This window comes from Octopus bimaculoides, chromosome Z (assembly GCF_046866305.1).
Source record: "Octopus bimaculoides isolate indiv1 chromosome Z, ASM4686630v1, whole genome shotgun sequence".
In the NCBI taxonomy this organism is placed as follows: Eukaryota; Metazoa; Mollusca; class Cephalopoda; order Octopoda; family Octopodidae; genus Octopus; species Octopus bimaculoides.
Genome location: NC_142944.1, coordinates 22,828,041 through 22,847,359, shown reverse-complemented (window position 1 = coordinate 22,847,359; position 19,319 = coordinate 22,828,041). Strand labels below are relative to the sequence as shown.

Below are 19,319 nucleotides of genomic sequence, written 5' to 3'. Positions count from 1 at the left end.
TTGACATTCTTCATCGACAGAATTTTTATACCTTTCAAACCTTTCAATCAAGTCCGTCTTTCTTCCAGTAACATACTGTCCATATAATCTTAAATATTTCTTTAACTCAGGCACAGTAAGTACTTCGATAGCTGAATCATTGAGCTGCTTTATATCCATGATAAGATGTAAAACAATAACAATAGCGTAGATAGTCTGCGGAAGTTTAATTGTCTACATAGAGCGCTGCCTAGCCAAGGGAGATAACCTACTTATAGGAAAGCCCTATAGCCCCAGACCAAGGAAAGCCTTGTGAGTAGATTTTTCAGACAGAAACTGAAAGAAGCCCTTCATGTGTGTGAGAGAGTGTGTGTGAACTGGGGATCTCCATGTTTTGACATCACATGATAGTTATAAATGAATGTCTCAGTCATACAAAAAATGTCCATTTTCAATCTTCTGTGAAAACATGTCTTGTCAAGGGGAAACATTACCATACTTGGAACCAGGTGAGGGTTGGTGACAGGAAGGGCATCTACCTCAACAAATTTCGTCCAATCCATGTAAGCATGGACAAATGGACATTAAAATAATGATTATGCTGATGGTGATGCAAAAATCTAGATCAGTATTAATTGGAATCTTCTGGATTGTTCTTTACACCAGATTCAGAAGCACTATGGTAAAATACATTCCAGTTATGACTATTCGATTTGTTTTTCCATTTCCAGGTGCAGTATATCTAGGACTACATTACCCAATTTTTTTTTTTACTTTTAAGAGGGTAAAAATGCAATTTGAAGAAATGTAGCTGTTTTCATTATAATTCATGCAACTACATAAGGACTTGTCACTAGTTGGAACACTCTTGATACTGTTTAACGCAAGGATGAGACAAGATGAAGAATTATGTTCAAAGATATTCCAACCATGATGATTCCATCTTTTTCACAAATACAATGTATACAGGACTGCATATTATTTAATACATCCTTCTTTTTCTAAGATATGAGGGAAATTTTGGTGCTATTTTTTAACAAAAACTAATAGCAGTAAATGATAACATTCCAATCACTATGTGGTAGTCAGGGTGTGATATGAGGGAAGTTTAGTTGCTATTTCTAGCAACACTAAATAAAAATCAACATGCACCAGTCATATCATCTTGACAAGGAATCTTGGAATTGTATGAAGATAATGGAGGTAGTGAAGGATCATGTTGGTGGCTTTTGTTTTTATATTGGAGTTAGTGACCAATAGGTGCTGGTGCTACATAAAAAGCACCCATGCTAATACTGTGTAATAGCACCCAGTATACACTGCAAAGTGGTTGGCATTAGGAAGGTTATCAAGCCATAGAAACTGTACAAAAACAGACATGGAGCCTGAACAGCTTTTCTACTGGTCAGCTCCTGTCAAACTGTCCAACCTGTGCCTGCATGTAAAACAGCCATTAAATGATGATGATGATGATGATGTTGAATAGCACCAGTGGTTGCAACAGATCAATCATTGGATCATTATGTTTATTCAGGTGACAAGTGATAAGGAAGTATGTGATTTCGTGCTGAGCAATTATCACAAAGGACTTTATTGAAGTGCACTGATTTAATGGTTTTTGTCATTGATGTTTATACCCTACGCCAATATACAAAGGCAAAAAATACACACACATGCTGAAAACAAACTTCTGCATAGTTTCTATGTGTCTATCAAATCCCACCCACAAGATACTGGCCCCTCCAGACTATTGTACAAGACACACAATGGAATCAAACCAAGAATCACAGGGTTATGAAACAGGCTTGTTAACCACACAGCTATGCTTACATCAAACTAATTTCCTTTCATTAATATAACAAACTGAAATGAGAATTCCTTGGGGTCACTTAACTAAATCACTATTTTTAGGGGTAACATATTGTAGGAGCAGGAATTTTTATTGGAGAGAAATAAAATCACTTAGAGATTATTTAAATACTAGTGGAGAAAGAAAAAGAGTAAAAAAGAGAAAGAAATGGCGAGAATAAGACGAGAGGAAAAAAAAAGTAAGAGTTAAGGAGAGAGGGACTTTGAGAAACACAGTAAGAGTGAGTGAGGGAGGGAGAGAGGAGAGAGTGAGGAAGTGAGAGAGAAGGAAAGAGAGGGAGAGAGAGAATTTAAAGGAGGTAAAATGATTAAGAGAAATTAGTGGTTTAAGGAAAAGAAATCACATCTAAAAGATTCCAAGAATTATAAAAAATAAAAAGGAAAACAAAACAAAAAAGTGTTTCATAAGTATTTTTGCAGCTAAAATGAAACATTAGGAAAAATATTAACACTGAAGTTTATGAAAATGGCATCAAAAACAACCCCCCACCTCAAAACTCAAAATATTTCAGAAGATTCTTTGAACATACAATACATGTTCAAACAGAAATCTTCATAGAAGCAGGAAACCTGAAACTTCTTTTACCAAAGGCAGTTATATCAGATGACTTTAAGAGTATTGAAAGCTAATTTAGAATATTGAAAGTAAATAAAATGAAATTAGTAAAATTAGTAGATCAAGGTTTGTGTAGAGGGGTGGCAGGCGGGGAAAGAAAAACTAATCATTTTTATCTTTTATCTTTTACTTGTTTGTCATTAGACTGTGGTCATGCTGGGGCACTGCTTTGAAGAGGTCTTAGCCTTATGAATTGCACCCCCACCACCATACTTTGTTTTCTTTTCTTTAAAGCTTGGTACATATTCTATCGATATCTTTTGCTGAACTGCTAGGTTACAGAGAAGTAAACACATTGGCACCAGTTGTCAAGTGGTGATGGAGGGGGACAAACAGACACACACACACACACACATATATATATATATATATATATATATATGACAGTCTCCTTTCAGTCAAGCAAATCCACTCTCAAGGCTTTAGTCAGCTCAAGGTACCATGCAGTGGGGCTGAACCCAGAAACATGTGGTTGGGAAGCAAGCTTCTTACTAATTGACTGCACCTGCTCTGAGGAAAAATGAAATAAATTTTTAAATGGTTTATATTAAGCATAGTTTTGTAGCACCATCGTCTAATGTCCGCTTTCCATGTTGGTATGGGTTGGACAGTTTGACATGAAGCTGCCAACCATCCAAATCATGCAAGCATGAAAATTGGACATTAAATGTTGTTGTTGATGATGATGATGATGTATGTGTACATAAAACTGTGTCTAAGAGAAATTTAATGTTGTTTGCAAGAAAGACAGCAGTGGTATGGATTTTTGATATTTATGGATGACGTCAGATGTATAAAAAAAGTGCCAAGCACTTGAGGTCGATTGGACTTGTGGAAGAGGAAGACTTAAGAAAACATAAAAGAAGTGCAAACTAACTTGAAATTGCTGAACTTCACCAATGAAATGGCAAGATAGCACAATGATTGTCAAAATGTTGCAGTAGACAAAACTCACTATTTCAGGTAAATACAGGGATCTTTTTTAAAACGGGGGCCACAGTATTTTCTTAACGAAACACTTTGAAACTTGGAACACTGGTAGAATGTGTCATATAAAACATCTTTTTCTCTTAGTCTTCTTAAAAAAAAAAAGAAACCCCTAAGTTATTCCATGTTAAAGTTGTCGTATTTCTGTAATTTCAACCAATCACTGACGTCCATTCAGCCGATATACATTAAGTGCCGACTACATAAACAAACGATTCTGAAACAATTCTATCGGTGATAAAGTTATTATTTCCTTGTCAAAAAATGGCTGAAGCATATTGGCAGTAGCTAATAAACCTTTCTATTATAGGCTAACCCTAACCCTAAGGTTAGGGTTAGGGTTAGGGTAAAACAGCAAATTTAAAAAGAAAAAAGCAAATAAAACGAAGCAAAAAAAAGAAAATGAAAAAAGCAAATTTAAAATGAAAAAAGCAAATAAAACGAAGCAAAAAAAAAAAGAAAATGAAAAAAGCAAATTTAAAATGAAAAAAAGCAAATTTAACGAAGGAAAACGAACACACGTGTTATGGAGATTAAATACGCTTTACACCGCTTAATCAGCCAAAGGAGTAAATGTAAACAACTGAATACTTGTCAGTGATTGGTTGAAATTATCGAAATAAGACAATTTTTTACATGAAATAAATTTGAATATAAAAATATTTTTCTGTTCTATAACACAAAATAGATAAGTATACGAAGTTTGAAAGTCTTTCGGTACCAAAAACACTACGTAAAACATTAATGAAAACTGTGGGTCCCCCCCCCCCCGTTTTAAAATAGATCCAAATACAGCAGAGATAATGCAGAGAGAGAGAGAGAGAGAGAGATGGCATTCATTCATTGACCAATTACTCCTTTTTTGCCTTCTTTTTTCTTGGGATGCTTTATCTGCATCCATCCTCTGTTCTGCTCTCTCTCCTACCATCTCCATGGTTTTCTTAAAGCCTCTCCTCCTCACACCATGCTTCTTCACAACTTCCCACCATCTCCATCCCTCTCTTTCTCTCTCTCTCTCTCCCTTAATGTTCTGCCCTCCCAACACACTTTCCCATCTCACCTTTTCTACCCCCCCCCCACCATCTTTAACCATTCTTTCCTCACAGCTTTGCTATCTCAACATTCATCTTTCCTCCCACCCTACTACCTCTAGTCTCTTTATTTGTAATGTCCTTCTCCCTACAGCTTCTCTGGGCTCACCTTGCCCTCATCTCATTCCCCCCTTTCTCAACCCTATGCCCCCCCCACTTCACCCTATGGCCATATTTACCTCCTTTAGCATGGGATAGCACTTGATCACCCCCTACATACTCCCTTCTATTACCCTCATCTCTCCTCCCCACAACCACTTCCCTCACAACAATAAATCTGTTCCCCTCATTAACCCTTTTCTCACACCAACTAAAATCTTCCTCCTCCTCTCTCATTTCTTTTTTCAAGTGTGGCAGTTCTTTAGTCTTGCCCCTTACAAAGTGACCTTTCTAGTGCCAGTGTCATGGATAAAAAAAGCACCCAGTACACACTCTAAAGCAGTTGTTCTCAAACGGGGAGGGGGGTTGTCCATATAAGATTTTTGCAGGGTCCTCATGAACAAAATAGTAAATTGGGTCCTCAGTATTATTTTAAGGGTCCATGAAAAAACAATTCTATAGATCTGTTCAGCTGTTTCTGCAAGAAACAGCTAAATTTCTTCCTCTAACGTTTATGAGTTTGTTTTGCAAGATTCCTGATGTGAAATTGTTTGAAGTAAGATATTGCTATATTTTGGAATGGTCATTTTTTTTCTTGCCAAATAAGCACATGCACTGTATATTTATTCTTCACTTGTTTATCATTGTTCTTATTTTATTTTATGTCCAATGTGTGGACATAACAAAATGGACTAAACAAAACATGTGGATGAAAGAGTTGCTGAAGAGATCACAGATTCATGACAAAAGAATTCCAGACAATGGACACAAAACGAAATAAGAACGATAATAAATGAGGGAAGTATGGAAAGAAAAAAATGACCATCCCAAAATATAACTATCTCTAACATTTTACATAAACCAGCCTACACAAGTTAATGTATGGAAAACAAAATAGGAGTTTTGAAAGAAGTATCTATAAAATTAGTTTCTAAGCATTGAATGGTTAGGTGTGGGTGGGTGGAGGGTCCACCAGAATAAAATGGTTATCAAATGGATCTACAAGTAAAAAATGGTTGAGAATCACTGCTCTAAAGGGATTAGCATTTGGAATAGCATCCAACCCATAGAAGTCCTGCCAAAACTGAGGCAAACACACAAATACACACATTCTTCTCTCTCATTCTTGATGTGCTCTTATATTATATTGTAGCCTAACTCAGACTGCACAGAACCCCTTGTGAATATGGAATAGTGGGAGTTTGATACAGTTAACAATAAGAGTCAAAATCTGAATGAAATAACTGTCGTGTGCTGAGTACATCCAATTGTACGTATATAAACATACAGCTGAATATATCTATGTGAAAGCAGAAATAATTTGTTCAATATTATTATTGATCAAAATTTATTGATCTCTAACATAGGCGTAGATATGGTTGCATAGTTGAGAAATTTGTTACCACATGAATTCAGATTCAATTCCATTGCACAGTACAATGAACAAGTATCTTCTACCACAGTCTCAGTATTTGGTCAAAATCTCTGAGTGGAATTAGTAAACGAAGACTGTGGGAATTGTACAAAAGTTAGTTTTACACACACACACGTCTTATCAGCTTGTTCAACAAGATGAACAAACTGATAACAAGACAAAACTTGAAAATCCTAGTCAACTCAAGATGATGCCTGTGTGTATCTTAATGATAATAATTACTAAAGAAAAAGCAATGTGTCAAGTCTTACTTATCCTTTAATTTCAAAACTAAGTTAGGTGGCAAATAGTTTTTGATAAAATAAGCACCAGACTGTTATAAGTCCTGGGAAGTTGATATGCTTGTCTAAATTCCTTGAAGGTGGTGCCTCAGCATGGCCATAGCCCAATGACAGAAACCAATAAAAGAATAGTTGGCCTCAAATGTCTCAATTGTATACACTGAATTCTTGTTTAATTTCTTTTTAGACCAGCATAGCATTACCATTCATCATATTTCTGGTTCTATCTGTTGTTAGACTCTTCAAACTTCTCCCAGCCTGAGTAAAACATTTTCTGCCATGGAAACTTCTATAAATAAAGTTTCTGTTTTATTAATGTATCTATTATTATTTTATATTAGGCATAATAATAATAATATCGGCACAAAGCTAGCAACTTTTGACGGGAGGGTGCAAGCTGACTACATCTACTTTAGTTAGTACTTGACTGGTACTTTATTTTATCAGCCCTGAGATGATGAAAGGTAAAGTCAACCTTAGAAGGATTTGAACTCAGTAAAAACATACAAGAAATACCACTAAACATTTTGTCTGACTTGCTAATATTCTGCCAGCTCACCACCTAATAACAAATAATAATTTATTGCATTATTACAGGAACTCAGTCTTTCCATTATTATGGAGATATTTCTTGGAAGATTACTGGTTTGATGTTAAGTACTGCTCTTAGAAATCATCTACATGTTCCATCTAGTTTTAGACTGAAGCAAATGAAGAACAATATTTTCTTTAACAGTCAATATCATGTTAAAGAATCTTTAGAGAATTTTCCAACCATAAATAGCCAATTTTTTTCACATAAATATTTGGTGACTTCATAGCTAGTATGCATACAGTAATTCCACCACTTTGATAAAGTTTTTTTTTTTAAGAAGCCTTTGTTAGCAAGTGGATATTTCAGTTCTATATTTAAGAGATGAGGAATTATGTACATTATTTACATTTGATGGATATTTGTCCTCATCTTGTTTGTTGTTAACATGTTTCGGCTGATATACCCTCCAGCCTTCATCAGGTGTCTTGGGGAATAATAATAATAATAATAATAACTAATTCGTTTTATTGGCCACAAGGGCTAATATCAATTAAAAACATATAAGTACAAAGACAGGACGAAGGTTACAAAAGGTTTTGTCCGAAAAGGTAGGAAAGTTCGTCTAAACAGAGGAAGAAAACGGAGAAAGATATAATAAATAAATAGATAAATAAATAAATAGAACTCCCAAAGGGGGAGGCGCTTCGAAAAAGGAAAGGTTACACGTGGAAAAACCCATAAAACCACGGGAGCCTGGTCAGAAAAAAATAAGAAAGGGGTATAGAGCCCTTTCTCCTTTTACATTACCTTTTTTTTTTTCTACAGGTGTATTCTCAGAATTGGTCCGTTTATACTGGCCATTTTTCCAACAGTCACCCATCTTTCAACGAATTTGCTATGAGACAGCACTTCCCTCTCTACTCTCATCTTCCTTTTCAAGTGGAACTTGAAAAAGTTGATGAGGCCTTGGCCAAAGAGGAAAGTGTCTGTCTTTAACCCTTTCAAACGGGTCCACCATATCACCTCTTTCGCTACAGCCACTAGGCATAGGAAAATTGCCTTGCCCTCCTGGTTAAAGGAGGTCAGCGGGTCAATTCTCACGATGGATCTAGCTGATAGCCGGATCCGTCCTACACGTGACAGTAGCTGTTCGATATAGACCCACAGGTCAGCAATGCTCGGGCACTGGACGAGTGCGTGCAGAACGGTTTCGTCGTCCTGAGCGCACCTCGGGCAGGCCCGGTTGATGGCACTTCCATGTCGGTAGAGTTTATCTCGAACAGGTAGCGCACCTCGGTAGCACTGCCAGGCGAGGGACCTTTGGAAATTATCCATGGGCCCCGGCCCGAAAGTTCTCCTGAACAGACTGCTTAGCTGATTATCCTCGATGCCTAGAGTTTCCCCGAGAACGTCGTCGCACTTTTCTCCCACTAACCCTCTATAGAAAGCTAGAGTGGATCTACTACCGATCGCACTGCCCGCTTGACTGAGGGCGGTGAGAGCTTGGCGGCACTCGAGGTGCCAAGCGCCCTTTCTCGGTCTACGTTTGATCCAGGATTGCAGCTCTGTTAAAGAAACGAGTTGCGGAAAATCGCGTCTGACGAAAGGCGACCACAAATGTTCACCGTCCAGGAAGCGCCTGAGATGTCGTAGCCTGAGCGCATATTTGCGCATCAGCAACCACGGCATGCCAAGGCCTCCGTTCAGCGGCTGTTGACAGCAGATGGAGCGCCTGACCAGTGGTACCTGACCCTTCCACAAAAAGTTGAAGAGCAAGCGTACCATCTTGGTTAACCAGCGGTCGGGACAAGAGACGACGGTCAAACGGTAATAGATGACGGATGCGATGTACGCATTCGCTACCTCCGCTCGACCTTTTAAGGAGAGCTTCCTCTCAGCCCATTTCTGGGTGAGGTTGGCCACCCTGTTCGTCACTTCTTCCCAGTTTTTCTCTAACTGGAGGTCCGGACCGAACCAGACCCCGAGCAGTTTAACGGGTCCGTCTGTCCAGCACCCTACGACGCTGTTGGACAGCATGGACTTGCCCCTCCAGGTGCCTAGTTGCAAGCCCATTGACTTTTCCGCGTTAATTTTCGCACCTGTCACCGCTTCATACTCGTTTAGTGTCTCGCCAATCAGGTCAATATGCCTGTGGCTCGACACCATCACGGTAACGTCGTCGGCATAGGCAGACACGCTCCTTCCACATCCCAGATCACGGGGGACGCCCCTCAAAGCCTCCAACTTCCGCAGTAATGGCTCGAGAGTCAATACATACAGAAGGGAGGAGAGAGGACACCCTTGGCGAACCGAACGCGAGATGTTGAACGGTTCCGATAGATGGTCGTTCACCCGTATGACCGAGCAGATGCCGCTGTATAAAGCAGCTATCCACCCGCGGAAGACCGGACCGAAACCAGCTGCCTTGAGAACAGCTGCCAGGTATCGATGGTCGACCCTATCGAAGGCTTTAGACTGATCTAAATTGATCAAAGCCCCACCTGCGCCAGCTTCATTACCCACTCTCTCTATGATGTAGCGCATGAGATGGAGGTTGTCGTGGATAGACCTAGTCGGCACAGCGCATGTCTGCCCCTTGCCGATCAGTTTGCCCATGACAGGCGCCAATCTCTTGGCTAGCACCTTGGCCAAGATCTTCAACTCTGTGTTGAGCAGAGTGATGGGCCTAAAGTTCCCTATAATGTCCCCCTTGTTTGGGTCCTTTCTTAGCAAAACCACCACTCCCCGACAAACAAAAGCAGGAATTCTCCCGTTTTGTTGCCAGTTGCAGTAGACGTTTGCCAAGACGCCCGCAAACAAGTCTGGCATTGACGTATAAAGCTCGTAAGGCAGACCATCCAAACCCGGCGATCTACCTCTCGTGCAGCCTTTCATCGCTTCCCGTACTTCCCAGGCAGATATCGGTCCTTCGCAGCACTCGGCCTTGCTGGTCGAGAGTTGCGGCAGGTCGTCTAGGTACACACCGAAATCTGTTCCGTCGTCCGTCCTACCGTTTGTCCCGAACAATTGAGCAAAGTGCTGCTGAAAGGCCGAACACATCTGCTTCGGTCCCGAAATCTCGCAGTCGTTCTGGTCCACCAAAGACCGAATGGTCGCTCTGTTGCCACGCTTCGCCTCAACCACGCGGGCCCATCGAGCGGCCTTAGTCCCCTCCCCGCTTACCGAAAGTGCTTTAGCTCTGACAACGCAGCCTTCATGCTTGGCATCAAAGTGTTGGTCGAGGGCCAACTTCGCTGCTAACACGTCGGTTGCGATACCTGTCCCAAGAGCCTCGTCTAGTTTGTTAACTAAATCCCGCTCTGTTTTCTTACGCTCTACAGCTAGAGCCTTACTAAACCTAATTGATTCTGCTCTAATTGCCCGCTTCAGGGCGAACCACCAGTTGTTGTTGATGATTGCCCCGGTTAAAGCCCTCTTAACTAATAAACTAATCCGGTCTCTGTAGGCTTTGCACGCCGTTGTCGACGTGTTTAGCTTCCAGTAACCGGGGCCTTGTCTATGGAGCCTATCTAAGTCGACCGTACAGATCACGAATTTGTGGTCCGTATAGCCGACTATGTTGAATTGTGGACACCCTATGCTATCCTTATCCGCTGGCCTACAGAAAAATCTATCTAAGTACGATCTAGACGACCCGATGCGATTAGTCCAAGTCCACATTGGCACATTCGGGTTGTCTAGTCGATACCTGTCGGAAAGCTGAAAGCGTTTGAGCAGGTTGGCGAGGCTCTTGCATCCCCCTTTCCTATTAGATGCTCCCGCACCCACCCTATCGATACGTTCCTCTAGGACAGCGTTCCAGTCCCCAACTAGCACTAAAGTGCGAGAAGTACCTAGGAAAACCTCCAGACGTTTGAAATAATCCGACTGCCCTGCCAGTAGTCTGAAAGCAGCGCCATCACTACTATCGACGTCCAGGACCACCAACTTACCTTCCGGATCCAGGAAGACTGCCCTTATTTTCAAGTCTAGGCCTTTCCGAAATAGCACCGCAGTACCTCCACCGCCCGCTCCCGGCCGACACGGAGATAGGAAAATCTTGTACCCGTCAAAAAGGGCTGCGAGTTCCTTCGGGTTGGAGAGCCTGGTTTCGCTAATGGCTGCTACATCTACACTGTAAAACCTCAGGTCGTTCAACAGGTGACCTTGTTTCCAAGGCGACCCGAGGCCTCTCACATTTATGCTTCCGATTCTGAGAATTACCATGTTTTTTTTTTTTTTAAAAAGGAAAGTATTAGAGGAGAAAAGGCTCTACTTACTGTTTTCTGGTGGGGTGGCTCCCCTATGTTTTCGTGTGGGTGTCTCCACTAAATTTTGATAAAGGCTCTGGGAGAAGCTTCTCCCTAGCGACCCAACATCATTCGGAAACTTTTCTTTTATTTTATTATAGTTTTCTTGGGTTATTTTTAGTGTGAGTATGTGTGCTGGTGGTGCGTTGTGTAGGGGTATAATGAAATTTGTGGTGTTTGCATTTGTATTGTTTTTTAAAAAGTCTAATAAGCGTTCATTTTTTGTGTTGATGGCTGTTACGTTTGTGGTGTGTGTGAGTGCTGGTGTTTGTGGTGGAGAAGGTGTTGCTATTTGTTGTGAGTGTGTGTTGTTGTTGCCGATGATGTTGGGAAGCTCACCTTTTTCGCGCCTCCCCTCTTTGTCAATTGTTTCTTTTGTCTTTCTTTTTCGTTTTTTTGTTGGTGGTACAGTTTGCCACTTCCCTTTTTCACTATCAGTGTTCGCACAATCCGAGCTGATCTGACCTGGAAAGGGAATGTTTGTCGGATCTGATGAAGATTCTTTTACAATTTCTGTTGTTGCTGGTTCTGTTATCTTTTTTGGTGTGGAGGTTCTTGGTGTTGGTGTTGGTGTTGGTTTGGTGATGGATGGAGATGGTGGTGTCGCTTTTCGTGGTGCTGGTGGTGATGGTGTTGGTGGTGATGGTGTTGGTGGTGATGGTGTTGGTGGTGATGGTGTTGGTGGTGATGGTGTTGGCGGTGATGGTGTTGGCGGTGTGGAGGCTTTTGGTTGTTGTTGTTGTTGCTGCAATTTTCTGTTTTTGTCTGCCTCCATTCTTTGCTTGTAGATGGGGCAGTCTCTTTTTAAGTGTTTTTCACTGCTGCAGAGGTAGCACTTTGGTCTGCGCCCCTCTACTGCAATGTGTATTCTACTGCCATCCGGCAGGTTTATGGCGTCGGGTATGGTATTTATGCTATCTTGTTCAATCTGAACAAGGAGATGCATTTCCATGCCCAACCAGTTTTTTTCTTTTACTCTGTTCACCTTTAGGATAGTGGCAGTCTCTTCAATGTCGAAGAGCATAGCTGCCACTAGCCAGGAGATGTTCAGTTCTGGTGGCACATGATTTATTTTTATTTCTGTCACACGTCGACCAAGGTATGTCGGCACGAGTAATAATTCTTCCGCCTTTAACGGTGTTGTAGAGTGCCGGATGGCATCCTCTTCCGTTGGGAAGCGCACTTCCACTGTTCCAAAGCGCTTCCCTTTGGTTACGAAGCTTTTTTGGCCCCATATCGGCTTTAGAGCTAACTCCAATCTCTGTGGAGTAGCATTCTCCATCTTTTGGTATTTTGTATTGAATACCTTGTATACTATTGTTTTTCTTTTTGTTGCTTGTATTAATGCTAGTGGAGTGTTAAGGAAGACATTATTGCCATCCCTTCTTAACAATTCCTTGGCATTCTTTATTTCTGCCATTGTCACTTGGATTTCTTCTGAGCTCTGCTTAGCTGCGGAGGCGAAACCGTTACAATGGCTACTGGTTGTGGTCTTGGTACTGTTGCTCGTGTTGTTTACTTTGTTTTCTTTGTTCTTTTTTTCCTCCTCCCTCTCCGGTGTAGAAGCAATGGTGGAGGTGAGGGCTGGGAAGTCAGCAGCAGAGAGTCTGTTAAACAGACCTGAATCAGGAACACTGTCCACTATGGCGTCAGCTGGGCGAGGTGGAATGTGACTTGACCTGTCATTCTTTTTGTCGGGGAGTGATGTAGAGAGAAGAGAACAGCTGGCTGCTCTTTTCACTGGCATTTTGCCTTTTATGGCATTAACTGGACGGGGTGAAAGAAGACTTGACCCGTCATTCTTTTTGTCGGGGAGTGATGCAGAGAGAAGAGAACAGCTTGTTATTTTTTTTCCGACATTTTTCAGATATGATACGTGTGAAATGTGAAAATGGAAGTTTTTCAAACGAAGAATTCACCCCTAAATGGGGGAAATCTCGCCTAACCGACTAGCTCCGCAAGAACCTAGTCGGCTTGGCTACAACAATATATAAAATTTAAAACAGATTTCAAAAGATTTCCGGGTAAAAACGTCAACAACTTACAGAGCTTCGGGAGACACGTCCATTCGCTTGAACAATAATAATAATAATAACATCAAAAAATACCTTAGGAATGAGAACCCAAGTTCAAAATTTCCCCAAGACACTTGATGAAGGCTGGAGGGTGTATCAGCCTAAACGTGTTAACAACAAACAAGATGAGGACAAATAGCTGTTAAATGTAAATAAAGTGGATATTTTTCAAATTACATATTTTGTTTTGGTGCACATTACCTTGCATTGAAAAGTGTTTTCTATCTAGTATTTCATTGTCTTTGGAAGTTAAACCTTTTGAAGGGTCTCATACTCTATAATAGATGAGACACAGTGCCTATCAGTCTAACGTTCATTAACCCTTCAACATTCAGATTACTCAGTCAAATGTGATGCTTATTGATTCACATTATTTTGAATAAATCATGCATTATCTCATAGCTTCAAGATTTCAATGACATTTATTTTTAGAATGACATTGTAGGGTAGGTGTTCAGAGGCTGGATCTGGTCAGCTTAAGTGCTAAAGAATTTAAGATAAACTTCAGAACTATTATTTTCCTTTATTTCAAACTAACCAATATCTTCTTCATTAGTTTGGATGGAAATATTTGGAAATATTTATAGCCTACATTGCTGGTAGCGTCTAACAACATATTTTCATTGGATATATTCTTGAACATGTATATAACTATATCTATGATAAAACCATCATCATCATGTGGCTTCCATGCTGGCTGGTTCAACAGGAGCTGGCAAGCCAGAGAACTGCATCATACTCCAGTGACTGCTATGGTAGGGTTTCTACAGCTGGATGCCTTTCCTAATGCCAATCACTCCACAGAGGTGGGTTTAAAAAAAAATTCTTTTTTACATGGCACCAGTGCCAGTAAGGTTATCAGTTAATTCACAAGACAAGATCTCCCAACTAGAGAGTATATTATTGAGAGAGGTAGCTTTGTATGAGGTGATGACAGGCTAAAATATAATAAAGGGACTGGAACACACACACACACACACACACACACACACACACACACACACACACACACACACACACACACAATGTGTGGGTACATTTATATGAACAGCAAAATATGAGGCACAGTTAGCTATTTGAAATTCTGAAAGCCATGACTAAAAACTGAACCAATGGTCAATTGTAAATTAACAGCATAATTTACCCAATATTATCATAAATGAACTTTCTTTTCACATCACTCCTTTTCCTTTTTCTTTGTTTGCAACTATATGACTGTGTGCCTATTACTGACAAACTCACATTACACTCTTACTCCTATCCACCACACCTATCACATTAACTATCCTTCTAAGTAACTCATACCTTATGATACATTCTCATACTAACTACTACTCTTTTGTCTCTCCTCCTTAATTACTCAATATTGGCAGGATACTGATAACAAATGCATAATTATTCCTTTGAAATTGTGCAAAAGTATCATCACACAACCAAGCAGATATCAATCTGTAGCACAATTGTAATGAGAAGCTTCCAACGAAAAATGATAATTTAATCCTTCAATTTATTTTGAATACTACGTAATCATTAACACTAAGCTCTCTATATCAGAATATAATTTAAAATTTTACAAAAGCGCTGCATCCATTTACTTAAAACATAGCATGGTGTTCAAAACCACAGGTTGCACACTATTCAAGTAGCTTACTTAGCCTTACTTACTTAGTCATCCACATTAAATTATAGCCGAATAGCTAATTGATAACAAGTGATTCAGCCTCTTCATCCTGATGGCTGCAAAAGGTGCCAGAAGTGGCAGTTTAGACTAAGGGTAGCATAGAAGAGCCGGAGGCATTTATCACAGCTGGAGGATTGGCAGGGGACAAGGAAATGCAAGTTGTTCTTTGCGTCTTTGACGTCTGATCTCTGTCCCTTGATGTCTGTTGTTTTCCATCTGGTCCTTTCCCTTCCATGGTGACATGCTGCCACTTTGGGTGGTCCTTAGTGATTATCTTCCATGCACTTGAGTCAATGGAGCAGCAGTGGATTTTGTTGTTTGCGTTTTAATTTTTTAATTTATAATCCAAACATTGTGGGTCGGTGAGTAAACAAATATCAAAAAGCATTAATCCCAAGATCTAAATGAACTGGATTCGATGACAGTAAAGAGTAATCTTAGGCATGCAGATGATATTGTTTTATTAATTTTCAACAGAGATTACTTAGTGAATCTTGTATGACAGAGGAATGGAAAAGAATGTAAGGAAACCAAAACAGCTGGTTGGTGATCAACAAAACATAACAATCATCTCAAAAGCGAATATTACAACTGAATGAAAGCTGGAATAGAGACACCAAAGATAGTATTCTAGATCAGGGGTGGGGAAATTTTTTAGTGCAAGATTTACACAGAAGAGTTAGAACTTGTGATCTGCCTGCAAACCTTTTTCTTTAGAAATTTTTGCCCACTGCACTAAAAAATTTCCCCAACCCTGATCTAGAATACTATCTTTGGTGTCTCTATTCCAGCTTTCATTCAGTTGTAATATTTGCTTTTGAGATGATTGTTATGTTTTGTTGATCACCAACCAGCTGTTTTGATTTCCTTACATTCTTTTCCATTCCTCTGTCATACAAGATTCACTAAGTAATCTCTGTTGAAAATTAATAAAACAATATCATCTGCATGCCTAAGATTACTCTTTACTGTCATCGAATCCAGTTCATTTAGATCTTGGGATTAATGCTTTTTGATATTTGTTTACTCACCGACCCACAATGTTTGGATTATAAATTAAAAAATTAAAACGCAAACAACAAAATCCACAAAGTAACACTGTTTTTTCTAATTAAAATGTTTCTTAATTAAAAATTAGAAATATTGCACAGCAATAAGCTATTTCTGTTCATATGTTGTTGATCCCTTCACATATAATCAGCAAAATGAAACAATGAACTAATGAAAAATGGACTTCTGTGTGAACACTTGATTTGTTAGAAATAGCGGTCAAATGTCCTTCACATACACCTTTGTTTTATACATATACAAGCCAGTGAGACTTGTACATATCTTGACCTGATAGAAAAAGCAGTAAAATCTCTTAACTCATGTCTTACAGTCTTATGGTAGCTAGATCTGTTAGAAATAGCACAAAGATTTGCTTTAAACCACACTCTATTGTCTTGTGTGTGTGTATGAGTCAATGAAAAGACATTTACATGGCAGCTAGACCTGCTAGAATTAGAAGCCAAATCTTCCTCAAAACACACCCTACTTTCATATGTATGTGTATATGAGTGGGGCTGCAGTAGAGGTAGATGGTTTATGCAATGAGATGTGGGGTTAAAGTACAAAACAAGGGCCCAGAAGAAAACAGGTTTCTTGCTCCATGGCTACATTACACAAGAGAGGGTGGGGAGTGGCCAGAATAGGGCTGGAAAGAGGTGAGTAGAAGTGAATAATGACAAGAGAACAGAAAGTGTGGGTGGGAAGAGGTTGTAAAAATATATAGAATGTGGGATGGTAAGAGATCGGAGAGTGGGTGAGAGTGCAAACCCTTCTGATACTAAGCCACTTGAGACCATCCCTGATTATATGATGCAGACTTCCCATTTTAAAGAGATTAAAATTAAAACATTTCTTAAAAATCAAGAGGTAATATTTATTCCCACTTAAACATGGATATTCTGTTCACATTCAACAGAACATCCTAATAGTAGATCCACATTTAAGTGGCGATAAATATTACCTTTCAGTATAAATACTACCTCTGTCGCACACAGGGTGGCCATTGGAAAACTGAAGGGTTTGTAACAGTCATAACCTGTTCATTTTCAATCTTTTTTTTAATTCTTTTTTTTTTTTTTTTTTTGCCTGTTACAGAGCATCCCTTGGAAATTAAAATGGCTGTGTAAGATATCCTAGCAATGAGTAAAACTCATTGACTTTTTCTATTCCAGTGAAAGATCAATTATTCAAACTCATAGAAAATACTGGCAACATTTTACTGTCAGAGTATCTCCTAGCGATAACCTGATTCAGAACCTAATCGCTCAGTTTGAAAGAACTGGATCAGTCGGCAATCCTCCAGGAAGAGTTCCTAAGCAAACTGTGTGCACTGAATCAGTGGTGAAAGCTATGCAGCAGAGTGTCCTTGAGAAATCCATCTGCCTCTACCTGTCATCACTCTGCTCAAATAGGCATCACTTCAGAAGATTCTGAAACTGGATTTTAAAATGTTTCCATCCAAATAAAATAAAAAACATTAAAAAAAAACTCATGTGTTTGTAAAAGTTACTTTTGCTTTATATCATTCAGTCTTTCAGTAGCCACCCTGCATTTCTTAAAAATTTCATACTAATTTATGTTCCAAACACCAGTTTAATTTTAAAATGATGAAGAATTTAGTAAAATAATTTTGTCAATATTAATTGGAATAAAAGCAATATTTTACCACTGAAACAAAAGTGTTAAAAGTTATTATATAGGTGCAGGAGTGGCTGTGTGGTAAGAAGCTTGCTTCCCAACCACATGGTTCCATGTTCAGTCTCACTGCGTGGCACCTTGGGCAAGTGTCTTCTACTATAGCCTCAGGCCAACCAAAGCCTTGTGAGGGGATTTAGTAGATGGAAACTGAAAGAAGCCCATCGTATATATATATATATATATATATATATATAAATAAATTTATTTCTGTTTCTTACAATACATCTCAATGCTTCTAAAGACAAACTTTGTTTGTTTACTTTCATCGTAAAGTTGAATATATATATATATATATATATATATATATATATATATATACACATACATACATACATATACATATATATACACATACATACATATACTTTATAATATATTATTATTAATATCACGAAATCAATATTAGAAAATTCATCAGAAAGATATATACATGTGTAGAATAATTGTTGTATTAAAACTGTATGTAAAAATATATATAAATATGTATAAGTATAAATATATTATATAATAATAATAAATATGTCAGTTTAAAAATTTTGAATTAAGTTTATAAAGCATCTTACAATCGTTTCACAGAAGTGCTGTCCCTATAACAGAATCCTATATTGATAAGCATTTATAGACAACTCTTCTGCTCTTCAGAGATTTAAATTTTGAATTTTGTATAATTTATCGAATGGTAGTTTTTTTTTAAATATGAAGTAATATAAAAAGGTGTTTGTTTGAAATATAAATTAAATATTAAAAATTACTGCTTTGCATTTTGGTAAGTACACTTTCAGTATGAGACTTTAATCCATATTTTTTTCCTTGGTTGGTCTTCTAAGGAATTTGATACTTTTGTAAATAAGTCACGTCTTGAAATGAGTGGACATATCAATGAAGTGATTGCTGATGTGGAGAAAACTTTGGGGGTCTGTGCTTCAGCATTTCAAGTTTTCTATCCAACTTGAGTTAATATTCGGTAATTTAAATATTTTCATGGCCTATGAGAGGTATAATAGTGCCCTGTTGAATTTTTGTTTGCTAATTATCCTAAAGTTGATCCCCTGGGATATTTGAGAATAGTAAGTGCAATGTCCACAGACGGTGTCCCAGAAGAGTTGTCTATAAATGCTTATCAATATAGGATTCCATTATTAAGACAGCGCTTTTGTGAAATAATCGTAAGATGCTTTATAAACTGAATTCAAAACTTTTAAACTGACATATCTATTATTATTATATTATATATTTATACTTATACATATTTACATATATTTTTATATATAATTTTAATACAACAATTATTTTACACACATATATATCTTTCTGATGAATTTTCTAATATTCATTTCGTGATATTAACAATGATATATTATAAAATATACAAAATCGCTCGTATTAAATACATAAATACTTTAATAGTATTAATACTTTGATACAATAGAGCACTCAATATAAATTCAGTATATAATATTCTCATTGAATATATTTAACTAAAGATTTATATATATATATATATATATATATATATACATGTATATATTTGTGCGTGTCTGTGCTTGTCCCCGCCACCATTGCTTGACAACTGATTTTGGTATTTTTATGTCCCCTGTAACTTAGCAGTTTGG

The 19,319-nt window shown here is 38.5% G+C and overlaps 2 protein-coding genes across 2 annotated transcripts in view; both read right to left on the bottom strand.

Moving 5' to 3' along the window:
* Positions 1 to 19,319, bottom strand: part of LOC106870681 (uncharacterized) — a 363,307-nt gene that overhangs the window by 187,975 nt on the left and 156,013 nt on the right. The window lies entirely within an intron of this gene.
* Positions 11,033 to 15,114, bottom strand: LOC149132171 (uncharacterized). The gene has a single exon (XM_089364969.1). The coding sequence runs from the start codon at positions 12,947 to 12,949 to the stop codon at positions 11,165 to 11,167; it is 1,785 nt and encodes a 594-aa protein (XP_089221095.1). The 5' UTR covers positions 12,950 to 15,114; the 3' UTR covers positions 11,033 to 11,164.